A 12,847-nucleotide genomic window follows, 5' to 3' on the forward strand; every position below is an offset into this window, starting at 1 on the left:
ATTTCTACAACACTTTAAATGTCACACCCCTTCCAACTTGAAATTCTCTTGCTTTCCCTTTTATGACATCTCTCTTGGTTTTCTTCTTTCTACTTTAATCATTGTTGCATTTAGGTGTCACTGATCTGTGAACTCACTGCATTATAACTTTTGGTTTACTTGGTTTTTTCTGTCATTGGACTGTCAAGTCTTTGAGGACAGGTATGGCATCTTTCAATTCTGTAATTTTAGTTCTGATAGCAGGCACCAAATACATTATTAGTGACAATTTAAGAAGTACATAATACATGAAAAGTGTCAGATTCTATAATCATTTAATTTCACTAAGGTACTGTTAAACTGTGAGGTCATTTGGGGGATATAAATAGACTCTGAATGCTCTTTTGGTGAAATTTCATTTCACAAGGAAAAATTCACAAATAACAAACTTCAAAACATACCTGTCCACTGTTGCTGAGATATTTCACACCAGTACTTTCTCACTGAAAGAATGTCCTTCAGCAATATGTTGCTACAATCAGCTCCATAAATGGCACCATTAGATGAATCTTTCACTGTCTCCATGATATAATTCAAGAGTTCTTGACATTTTAGCCTGGGTGCTCCTATTTAAAAATAAAACAAACAAACAAAAACATATAAATCTTAAGAAAAGTAAGTTAAGGATGCTTGGAATGGCAATTGTATAAATAATTCCATTTGGGAACTTACTATTAACTAACCTCCTTCTCATAAAACACGGATTAGCAAACTATGGCCCAGGGGCAAAATTCAGCCAACCACCTGTTTTTGGAAATAAAGTTTTTTGGACCATAAACATGTCTATTCATTTACATATTGTATATGGCTACTTTCATGCTAAAATGGCAAAGTTGAGTTGTTGAGACAGAGACTACATAGCCTGCAAAGTCAAAAACATTTACGATCTGGTCACTTTACAAAAAAAATTTGCCAATCCTATAGGATTATATAGCAAAAACAATCATTCATTCTACCTTAATAATTCACAATTTCTGACATTAGACCTTGAGTGACCCAAGGTTTCCTGGTATTTTTTATAAAAACCTGATTAGAATAAGATTATAAAGAGAATACTGTTTCCTTTGAAAAGCAAAATTACTTCCACGTCCTATAATAGCATTTATTATATATACATATGTAAGGCTATAATTTTTAGTTTTATTTAATTATTAGAGGTCCTGAAAATTCAGAATTAATGGATATATATATTTTTTAATGGAACTCTTTTTCTTTTAATTTATTTATTTCTGGCTGCATTGGGTCTTTGCTGTGCACAGGCTTTCTCTAGTTGAGGCAAGCAGGGACTACTCTTCGTTGCGGTACACGGGCTTCTCACTGCGGTGGCTTCTCCTGTTGCAGAGCAACGGGCTCTATGCTCGCGCACTTCATTAGTTGTGGCACGCAGACTCAGTAGCTGTGGCTTGCGGGCTCTAGAGCACAGGCTCAGTATTTGTGGCACACGGGTGTAGTTGCTCCGCGGCATGTGGGATCTTCCCAGACCGGGGCTCAAACCCGTGTCCCCTGCATTGGCAGGCGGATTCTTAACCATTGTGCTACTAGGGAAGTCCCTGGATATATATATATTTTTTAATTTATTTAATTCATTTATTTATTTTTGACTGTGTTGGGTCTTTGTTACTGTACGCGGGCTTTCTCTAGTTGCGGTGAGTGGGGGCTACTCTTCGTTGCAGTGTGCGGGCTTACTGCGGTGGCTTCTCTTGTTGCAGGGCATGGGCTCTAGGTACTCGGGTTTCAGTAGTTGTGGTGCGTGGACTCAGTAGTTGTGGCTTGCGGGCCCTAGAGCACAGGCTCAGTAGTTGTGGCACGCGGGTTTCGCTGCTCCACGGCATATGGGATCTTCCCTGACCGGGGCTCAAACCCACATCCCCTGCATTGGCAGACAGATTCTTAACCACTGCACCACCAAGGAAGCCCTGGATATATTCTTAAAGGTAACAAAAGTACATTTAAAAGTTATTTGTTACTTTCAGTAAATCGTATTGCTGTCACAGCTGAAATTTTTCATATTTCAATATTAACAATCTTAAAATTGCATATAAATTTTTTGTTGTAAGTTACGAGCAGGGTGCAAGTCATTATGTATATTTGAATATATTCTAGTTTAGGATTTTTTATGATGAGACTAGTTATATTTAGAAGTATGATAAATAAATATACACGGGTATAACAAAAAATCATCGCTTCTTGGCCTTTTGGATAAGATCAAGTGTAGTTTCTGTTCTTATTAGTTTAAAAAATCATTTTTACTTATGGCTTATAATTTTAGGCATCTGGATAATGATGAAATGCACAATCATAATATCCTCTGCTGTAACACCCTGTGCATTTCTCTCTTATAGTCTTCCTAACATTTTCTTAACTATAACAGCTGTTATAGTTGAACAATATTTGCTTACTGGTTCCTTCCCATCTACCTCTTTTTTTCTGATCTCTGTTTCTTTCATCATACCTTGGGTACCAATGTTAAGCAAGTCTGGCAAAGTCTGGACATGTGTTTAAATTCTCATCAACCCTCCAACCCTTTAAAAAAAAAACTGAATAAGTGAGATGACACGATAGTAGCTCCTGGTTTTGCTCCGAGATTAAAGATGTTTAAGTTATAAAGTAAAACTTGAAAGAAAAAAAAGCCTTGAATAAAAATATCATTTTTCAACCATTTGAATAAACTTACACTGAAAATTTCATCCATTTATTCCTATAAACCAACATATTGATACTTTCATACATTTTTAAATGTGATCACGGGCTTCCCTGGAGGTGCAGTGGTTGAGAATCCACCTGCCAACGCAGGGTGTATTCCTGGTGGATTCCAGGTTCGACCCCTGGTCTGGGAAGATCCCACATGCCGTGGAGCAACTAAGCCCGTGCGCCACAACAACTGAGCCTGCACTCTAGAGCCCGTGAGCCACAACTACCGAAGCCCACGTGCCTAGAGCCCATGCTCCGCAACAAGAAAAGCCACCGCAACGAGAAGCCCGCACACCACAACGAAGAGTAGCCCCAGCTCGCCGCAACTGGAGAAAGCCCATGCTCAGCAACAAAGACCCAACGCAGCCAAAAATAAATAAAATGAAAATGTGATCTCCATTGTTAATTTTGCAATAGAAGGTTTTTTTCACTTTAAAGCAAAATTCTAAGCTGCAAACTTTTCTGATGGGCTACAAATACGCTACAAATATCTTTCTCTCACTCACTCACAAATTCTGTCGGACCATATTAAGATCTATTAAGAGCCCAGCATTAGTAGCTAGGAATACAAATTTTAATGGATGCAGAGCAAAAGCAGGTGCAAAAATATTTCGGTGTAGCTTTCTTCTGTCTATGCTGGAGTCCCTGCTCAGGACTTGCAGCTACCCACACAAAATGGCATCTCAGAAGGGCCGAAAAACTAAATTTTTGCTAAAGCCACTGTCTTTTAGACTCAAGTCTCATACCACCATTCTGAAACATCATTCACTAACAATCTATATCCTTCTACTTAATAATGTTTACCAACATTGGGCTTTTCTGATTCTTAAACTAAACCTGGCATCACAAAGCCACTTTCTTATCTGTGAAAAATAAACAAAGTTTGAGTCCAAGTCCCTAAACAAGCATTTCCGCCACTAGCTTTTCAGCATTGTATGAAAACCATTTCCTTACATAAGCCTACTAGGATTCTGCATTTTGGTTCAAAAATTTGGCTTTTCAAAACTGTATAAGTTCAAAATGGGAGATATGTGGCTCATCAGGAGCAAAAAAGAACTTGGGTTTTTTTTTAATCAACAGTAAGCATGCTATTAGTTAAAGAGTGTGGTTCTGACTGTCAAGAAAGCTAATGTGATCTTGGAATGAATCAGTACAAGTATAGAATAAAAGATATGGCAGTCCTGCTCCACTCCATACAAATAAGAATATGCCTATAAGATTGAGTCCCACACTTTAAGAGACAGGGAATTAAACTGAAGAATATTCAGAAGTGACACAAAAACTAGCTCGTATGAGCAACAGGAAGTAGGTCTGTTTAGCTTAGAGAAGAGGACTCAGGGGAAATATCATGGGTAACTTCAAATATCTCAAAGGATATTTGAAAAAAGGATATTGAAAAAACTGAGTTAGTATTTTTCTGTATTATCTCAGCAAACAGAAGCAGTAACAAAAGGAGACAGGTTTTCACTACTATGAAAACTACTAAAACAGAAAAGAAAGCCTCAAAAGGCATGTTTTATCATTAAGGCTACCTAAGTGCCAGGGACATATAGATGGGATCCAAGAAAAATGGGTAGATGAAATAATATTTTTTAATCCTTCTAAACCCTGAGATTCTATCATTCCATGCTTGTATAAATTCCTCCAAATATTTGAACCTATAGTATTAAAAATCAGTATATGTACTAGAAATTAAGAGTTAGCACTGAACTTTTATCTCACCATATTCAGACCAAACTCATGTAACAATAATCTATTAAGCCAAGTAACAGCACTTACTTTTATTTGCACATTTGATGAAGTATTTGACTAAGCTACTGATTTCTTGCATCTTTTTCTGCCTGGTGGCTTGTGTTGAGGTTGATACATTTGGTTTTGCTGTTCTCAGACATTCCGTTTCTTTCTGAATATATTTCTGTAAAACTCTTCAAGAAAGTGCAATGTAATTTCAGAAACTCATTAAATACTTAAATTATTATAATAGTTTCAAAAAGTCCTTCATGCCATCATAAAGAGCATTGTTTAAACCACATTGCTTCAATCAATGTACCAGCTAAACAAAACAATTACATTTCTTTTTTAAGGCCTAAGCCCTCAACACCAATTTAAAGTCTGGCCTGCAAAGCTCTTAATCTGTAACCTCCAGGATTTTCTATTGCTTTCTTGCCTGCTTTCTCATTTTATCACTAAAAGCTTGCAATGCTATTAGGGGCTCTCAATTCTTTCTCAACTCTGTTACTCTGTACATGACCTATCTCTTTCCTAGGCAGTTGGTAATGTCTCTAGCCTTTAAATGAAGCCTGCCTATAAGATATTCATGATCAGCTGGGTACGTCAGGTGCATATTTGGCCTACATGATCAGCTTATGCAAAACAGTATTCATCTTTAGATAACTATATTTGTGGTATTTGAAATAAAGTAAGTAACCAGAGGAAAAGAAGTATATATTTTTCATGTTATCTACAATGATATTTGCAATGGTCTATCTAGTACCAAATAAGAGCTAAAAAATAAAATAGATTATCTCTTCTAAACGTTCAAGAACAATACTCATATTTCCCCTTGACTGAAAATGTTCTTTCAAGTTTATCAGTATTCTATATTAATTTAAAATATTTTATTCATCTTTCCTAAGTCTTACAATCTATTTCTAGTTATAAATGGACTTCGTAATTGAAAATTATGTCTTAATGTAAAAAGCATCAATTCTGTTTGCCACTCCAGTTCAGCAATGAATTGTGTCTTTCCAATGCCAGAGTTTTGTGTTTGTTAACTGCATTCATATAGAGTTTTTCTAAAATTCCTTTTTACTTTTTTATTATAGTTTAACATATGGCAGTTACTTAGAGAAATATTTAAATATGTCAAAGTAACAATAAAGGACTTGATATAACTTAATTTTATGCTCTAATTTGAAATAAAGTCTTATGAATGAACTGGTATGAATGAAATTCTCTCTAATCTTGAGTGAAATATGTCTAAGACATTTTATTGAACAAATGATTCAAAAATTTTAACTTTTTCTATATGAACATCCTTTAAAAATTACATTTCAGATAAATATTGAGCGCCAATTTCCTATGCAAGGCACAAGGGTACAAAGGGAGCAAAGATAAATTAGACCTACATACACAAAAAGAATCACAAGAGAAATGAAAAAGAAAAATAAAGACAGTAAAAAAATAATGGAATACCTAAAAACAGCATCCCAATTCAAATATTTCCCTTGTTTGGAATCTGAATGCTGATCTAAATGTTGAACGGTTTCAGGATCCTGAATCAGGCGCTTAAATTTCTCAACCTCTTTCTGAAAATGAAAAAAGAACAAAATGAGTTACCAATCACACATCTGTTTCAAGGAAAGATTAAATTTAAGTAATTTACTACCCTTCGTTCTGTAGCTCTATCATGTTCTAGTTGACGGCAGCAAATAAGCAGATCATTAAGTGCTAGACTCATGATTCAGAATTTCAGAAAACACATCATCTGTAAAAAAAAATATACATATGTAAAATTATTTCAGACTGTGGTATTAATATATAGTTAGATCTAACTGTATAGCTAGAGGCATACTATAATGCACAATGATTTTTCTTAATACTTCCATATTTAAATGAGATTTTCTTAGAATATATCAAAACAAAGCCTTAACATGCAAATGTGCGTTGAATGTGTAGCAGGATAAAAATAAGTAAGGTATAATTTACTTTATTTTTCTGAGACCTCTTCTAAGAAGAGGATCTCTTAGAGGAGAGACCTTTTCTTCTTCTAAGAAACATGACATTTAAATTGAAATATAAAAGATGAAAAAAAGGCAGCCAGGCAAAGAGTAAGGAAAATAGCACTTAAGGATTTAACACTGTCTGAACGATTTAAAAGGACGCTTTCTTTTTTTTTCTTTTTTTAAATTTCATTTATTTATTTATTTTTGGCTGTGCTGGGTCTTTTCTGTGCGTGGGCTTTCTCTAGTTGTGGCGAGCGGGGGCCACTCTTCATCGCGGTGCGCGGGCCTCTCACTGTCGCGGCCTCGCTTGTTGCGGAGCACAAGCTCCAGATGCGCAGGCTCAGTAGTTGTGGCTCACGGGCCTAGTCGCTCCGCGGCATGTGGGATCTTCCCAGACCAGGGCTCGAACCCGTGTCCCCTGCATTGGCAGGCAGACTCTCAACCACTGCGCCACCAGGGAAGCCCAAAAGGACCCTTTCTTATACGTAGTGACTTGCCACTTTCCTGAGCCAAAAACTTAAATTGCTTATGCTTTGGAATGGATATGTAAGAGGTTATCAGAGCTAGTAAGCCTTGCCTAGCACTTACATCTCAACTGGCTTTATGGTTCTCATTTAATACATAAAAGTAGGAGAAAAATGATATTATTGTTATAAAAGGAAACGAAGGAAATTATATGCTATAGTGATATACCTTGCAAATGTCAAAGGTCAACTATGTTTTATATATCTTAATGCCATTGCAGTAGACCTCCTCCTTTTAGATTTTCTGATATAATCAAACCTTCCTTTGATAAACTTAAAAAAAAAAATCTTTCAAGAAAAGCATTGTTTTAGTATTTCTGAGCCTTTTTACAAAGAAGCTTCACTTTTGTTACTATGTTTATAAACAAGGAAAAAATGTACGTCTGTCTATTATATCTACACTACATATATATCTCAAGAGGAAAAAAAGGTGGGCAAAGTCCTTTCCCCATCCATCCACATAAATTCTACTCAATCTTTCAAGATCAAGTATATTACTCTGCCCCTGCTTAATCTCACAGAATCTTAAAATTGGAACGAACTGAGAGACCATGTCCAATCTTCCTACAAAGGAAGAAATCTCTCCAACAAAATTATTGACCTCTTTAAACACTCTCACTTAGAACAAACTTCCTAGTAAGACTACCTATTTTATTGGCAGATAGCTCTAATTCTCTTCTCCATTTATATCCATAAGTCATTCTGATTCTTTTACCCCTATAACAACCTCCTTTTCTATGCTGTAGAATACAGGTCATTATTTATTTGATTGCCTTTTTCATTTGATTGTATACCTCTTGAAGACAAGGACTGTCGTTTTTACTTTTCCATTCCTTATAGTTGTATCTAGAACTCCTCTCCCTTCTTGCTCAATCTTAGTTTAAAGGCTTCCTGAGTCAATAAGGAAAATAAAATTGGGATTCTAACCAATGAAAACACCTTAGCAATATCCAAAGAACCGTAAAGGCAGGCACCTATATTCTTTTTTTTTTTTTTTTAGCGGTATGCAGGCCTCTCACTGTTGTGGCCTCTCCCGTTGCGGAGCACAGGCTCCAGACGCACAAGCTCAGCGGCCATGGCTCACGAGACCAGCCGCTCCGCAGCACATGGGATCTTCCCGGACCAGGGCACGAACCCGTGTCCCCTGCATCGGCAGGCGGACTCTCAACCACTGCGCCACGAGTGAAGCCCAGGCACCTATATTCTTAATGTTATTTGTAGTGTGAAAAAAAATGCATGTTTACTGAACATGTGACACTTCCAAGAAGTGACAGCCCTAAACTTTTTTTTTAAGCTGTGGCTTTTCTGAACTTGCTTTTCCCCTTATCCAATTCTCAGAGATTGATTACTTTCAAGAAAACAAAACAGTTCAGTATTATCTACATAAACAGGAAATGTTCATTCACTGCGACAAGCAACAATATATACTGGGCAACTACTATGTGTGAGGTGCTATGTTAGGGGTAGTTAAGACACATAATGAACTAAATAGACACAAATCCTACCCTCATGGAGTCATGACTAGTGGGGAAGAATGACAATAAACAAGTACACTGATAAATCAATGCATAATTCCAAATTGTGATATATGACTCAAAGGGAGCAAATATACATTAGCAATGGAATGGATCATTTTTTATAAACTATCAAGTAAAATGTATCAGAGGAAGTTACAATAAAGCCAAGATCTGAATGAACTGGTGCCAATCATAGAAAGAGTTAAAGGACCAACATCTTAGAGAAGGAAACTAGCACAGCCAAAGGGTCCCAAGATAAAAAATGCAAAGTATGTTGGAGGAACTGAAAGATGGCCAAAGGAACTAGAGAGTAGACAGGCAGAGTAAGAGTGTCACCAGATAAAGCTGAATTCAATTAATACATTAATCCACAACAATTAAGGTTCTACTCCCAACCATGCAACTGGCATGGTACATGTTTCCTAGATAACAGCTTCTGAACTGGAAAATCCGTTGTTCCTTTTCGGATCTCAACCAAGTTGGTCCCTTTGCAGAATGTGACAATGATGCTTATATACCAGCTTCCTAGATCTAATTCTACCTGTAGCATGCCATTCTTTTCTAACGGTAAGAGTGTGGAGTCTGTGGTCAGATTGTACTAGTTCATAACCTGGTCCTGCCACTTACAAGCTGTATAACCTTGGGCATGTTAGCTTATCTCTCTAAACCTCCGTCTTCTCAATGATAAAATGAAAAACAATACTAGAACTGAACTAGATCTTCAAAGAGTTATTTATTGTAAGGATTCGTGTCCATGTTTAACACTGCCTGGGACATAGAAGTTGCTCAATAAATGTTAGCAGTTATCATTATTCCCTTTCTGTTTCACAAGTCTCTTTTGGTGGTTCTTTTTCCACCCACACCTGAAAGAACATCCTTGTCTCCTTACTTCTCACTGTATGTTCTCACAGTAGGATCTCATCCATTCCTATGACTTCAACACGTGAAAAATGCCCACATCTATTTCATTCAGTGCAGGACCTCACTCTTGAGCTTCAGGAACCTTTTACACGTTGTGCCTTTATATGCGTTTTCCCTTCTGTCTAGAAGGTTCCTATCACCCTCCAGGACAATTTAACACTGCAAGGTCTCACCGCAAACAGAATTGATTCTCCCAGGCTACGTTTCTACAGAACCTCATCCACTCCTCTACCACCACAATCCTCTTCTATCACATTTTCATTCTTAATACTAATAGTCTTGTTACTTATCCGTACCTGATAAAAGCAGCCACCAACGCTCTTGAGTGCTCACCACAGGACAGGATTATCACAAGGAAGACAGTACAGCGAGGTCACACAGCTAGCTGACTCGAACTCCGGGAGTGTGATACCAAAGCCCATGCTCTTAATCACGAGACTGTAGTTTAAGCCCAAACAAATTGCTCGCTGATTAAAACTACTAATTATGAGAGGGGAGAAAAAGATGATTACTCAAGCCATCTAGTTACATCTGGACACGGGAAGGGTACGCGCACGAAGGTTCAATTCTGGGCATTAAGAAGCAGCTTCAAGGCTATGTCGGCTGGAGCAGGAAGGGTGGGCGGACGAGAGCGATAAGGGTAGTGGGCTGGGCAAGATGAGGTGAAAAGGAGTGAGTCTGAAGGCCAGGACTGAACGGCTCAGATACGACTGAACTCCCCAACGCAGAAGCCACTGCGCTGCTTCCGCGCCCCTACCGCTGGACTCGGATAGCCAAGGCGGAATCTCTGGAAGCGGCGATGGCCGAAGCCTAGAATCCCGCTCAACTCGCCTCCCTCACGAGCCCAGCCTGCTGTCCACGCACTATTTCGGCTTCCGGATCAAACCTGGCGTGACCACGCAGCGTGCGTCTCCGTCGGAAGCAGTAAGGCAGACGGGCGCCCGGACACTGTCTGCCCATGCGCGCCAAACGCTACAAGCTTCAGCTCCCAGCACTCGCACCCCCAAAACGACGGGCTCACCTTAGGAAACGGGCCTGCTCCTTACCCGCCAATGGCGTGCGACCGTTGCGTTCGCCGCTCGCACTGCCCGCCAATGGCGTGCGACCCTGCCTTCGCCGCTCGCCCGCTAGCTCGGGCTCCGGCTCACTCGTCCCGCCTCCTCGCCCCCTTCAGCCTCACCCCTCCAAATATGAGGACGGATATGACGACAGTTCGAAGGAGAACCAGGCGGGTTTCATTTCGGCGCCTTTCTTTCTCCGGCGGAAGCGATTGGCTGGCGAGGAGCTAAAGAGGCGGGACAAATCGCCGCGGGTTTAGTGCCGCCACTGGAACCGGGAGATGCGGCGCAGAAGCTGTCGCTGTGTTGGCTTTTACCTGGGTCTCGTCTCTTATTGTGGTTCCTTCTGCGGCTTCGATCATGCTGTTACCTTCGGACGTAGCCCGACTGGTATTGGGTAAGCGCCGACGCTGGAGGGAGGGGTATTGAACCAGGCTAAGCAGGACGGAAGGACCTTTGGGGCCAAAGGTTTTCCTTGGGTGGGGAAGCTTTGGGGCTTTGCCTCCCCGCCTGCAAATTCAGACTGGAGGTGAATCTTCTTCAGTCGCAGGCTCGGATGGTTTAAGCTTCTTTGTGTGTGGATGCTCCTCTCTTCCGAGGCTCCGTGGCGAGGGGAGGCTGAAGAGAAGCTCGGGGTGAAACACCTGAGGCCCGGATCCGGTGGGAAAATCAGGCCTGCACACTTAATTAGGATCCCTGCAACGGGAGTTGCCTATGTGATGGATGGACTGCGTTTTTCAGCCTTGGGCTCACTTTCCCGTGTCAGAGCTGGGACCGAATTAGGAAAAATAAGAACTTCCCCAGCCACCCAGCTTTGTAGAAGGACCTTCTTGACGGCCTTCTCATAACTAGCCCTTAGAACTACGAATTTGGGACAAATGGGGTGATCTTCCTTCTCTATCCCCCACCCTCCCGCAAGAAGTCGTAGAGTGTAGAGGTTTGAAATGCCAGTTGCATACTTTAAGACAGCAGCAATTCCTGTTCTTTTGATTAGCAAGAATTTTCACAGGGGAAATGCCTTCCATTTAAACATTTTCTAGTCCTAGTTAGTTTTTCCTCAATTTGAAAAGAATTAGTAACACTGCCTGTTGTCAGACTGTATTGTCTGTGTGGGAAACGGGTTTTGTTGTTTTTCCCCTGAAAGAATAAAGAGGATTGTACTGCTGGGAATGAGAGCCACATAAATCTCAAAACCAGAGCCAGTGATTTACAGACATCATATATGAATGGTAAATGGTAAACATCTGTGATAAAACTTCCCCTGGCATCCACGGCCATTACTACCATTATTTTATTGCCAAAAAAATCCATTTCGTATTCCATTTTAAGTACTCAGCCCTGTCCAAAAAAAATGGCTTTTGTGCACAGGTTCTCGATGAGCACATTTTGCAGAAAACATTAGAAGGTAATGGTTCTACCGTATGTTTTTGGAGAAAATAATGACTTAAGTTTAAACTAATATTTTGTTAATGTTTGGTTAATCTTTTGTGCACTTTATCAGAACTGAATATCAACAGTTAACCTACATCATCTAAGGAAAAAGCTAGCTATCTTGTAATTGTTATATTAATTAGGCTTATATGTAAACAGATCCAAAGTAGACTTTCACAAAGTTCACAATAACATTGACATACTTTATTATGGGTAGCTGTCCTGTGCATTGTGGGATGTTTATCAGCATCCCTGGCTTCTATCCATTAGATGCCAGCAGGACCCAGTCCCCACCCCCACCCAGTCGTGAGAATAAAAAAAGTGTCCAGATATTGCCAGTATGTTTCCTGGAGGGCATGAACCACTGGTCTTAAGAAAGCAGTATGATTTTCTAACTGGAATAATTTACACCAAACTTGTATTTATTCTCCACAAACCAGCTGCTCTCCTAGACTTCCTCCTTTTTTTTAAATGGATAAAAACTACAGAGATTGTTTCTTAGCCTAAAATTCTTATTTGTCATTCACATTCCATTTTCATTGCCACCAATCCTAGCAGTATGCATCCCATTACTTCTCTTTTGGACTGTTGTCATGGCTTCTCATATGGTCCTGCAATTCATCTTATTTACTGTTACAAAAATCTGCCTAAAGCATTCACACTACACCTCCAATTCTGAAAGTTGAAAGAGTTGTGCACTTAAAAAATTTCAAGTTGTGCAAAAGAATAATACCAAAAAAAGCAAATCTCCCCACACTCACCACTCTTGCTTTTTTCATTTAGCATTATCATATCAACATGGAGATCTGTGATCACACAACTTAGTGGCTTAAAATATTAACAGTTTTATTATTTGCTCATGTTTCTCCTCCTGTCAGTACTCCCTCCCTCTCAGTACTCCTTCAGCCCCTCTCATTGTTGGCCCCTTTTCTTCATTATGT

At 39.4% G+C, this 12,847-nt stretch overlaps 2 protein-coding genes across 6 annotated transcripts in view; one reads left to right on the forward strand and one right to left on the reverse strand.

Annotated features, from left to right (window-relative positions):
• ATM (ATM serine/threonine kinase) overlaps positions 1-10,522 on the reverse strand; it is a 139,948-nt gene extending 129,426 nt beyond the window's left edge. For 3 of the 4 annotated variants that reach the window (XM_082844507.1, XM_082844508.1, XM_082844509.1), the window contains exons 1-5: positions 9,714-10,272; positions 6,119-6,217; positions 5,926-6,038; positions 4,510-4,655; positions 441-605 (exon numbers count right to left, since the gene is read on the reverse strand). In XM_082844507.1, the coding sequence (XP_082700633.1) occupies positions 441-605; positions 4,510-4,655; positions 5,926-6,038; positions 6,119-6,190 (496 nt within the window). In that variant the 5' untranslated portion in view covers positions 6,191-6,217; positions 9,714-10,272. Of the gene's footprint in view, positions 1-440; positions 606-4,509; positions 4,656-5,925; positions 6,039-6,118; positions 6,218-9,713; positions 10,273-10,438 lie in introns of those variants that run through there. The other variant, XM_082844506.1, reaches the window with a different exon arrangement.
• Positions 10,523-10,697: 175 nt separating this feature from the next.
• Positions 10,698-12,847, forward strand: part of NPAT (nuclear protein, coactivator of histone transcription) — a 53,323-nt gene continuing 51,173 nt past the window's right edge. For both annotated transcript variants that reach the window (XM_082843783.1, XM_082843782.1), the window contains exon 1: positions 10,698-10,872. In XM_082843783.1, coding sequence (XP_082699909.1) covers positions 10,836-10,872 — 37 coding nt within the window. In that variant the 5' untranslated portion in view covers positions 10,698-10,835. The remainder of the gene's footprint in view (positions 10,873-12,847) is intronic.

This window comes from Leucopleurus acutus (genome assembly GCF_964270905.1).
Source record: "Leucopleurus acutus genome assembly, chromosome: 8".
NCBI classification, from domain to species: Eukaryota; Metazoa; Chordata; class Mammalia; order Artiodactyla; family Delphinidae; genus Leucopleurus; species Leucopleurus acutus.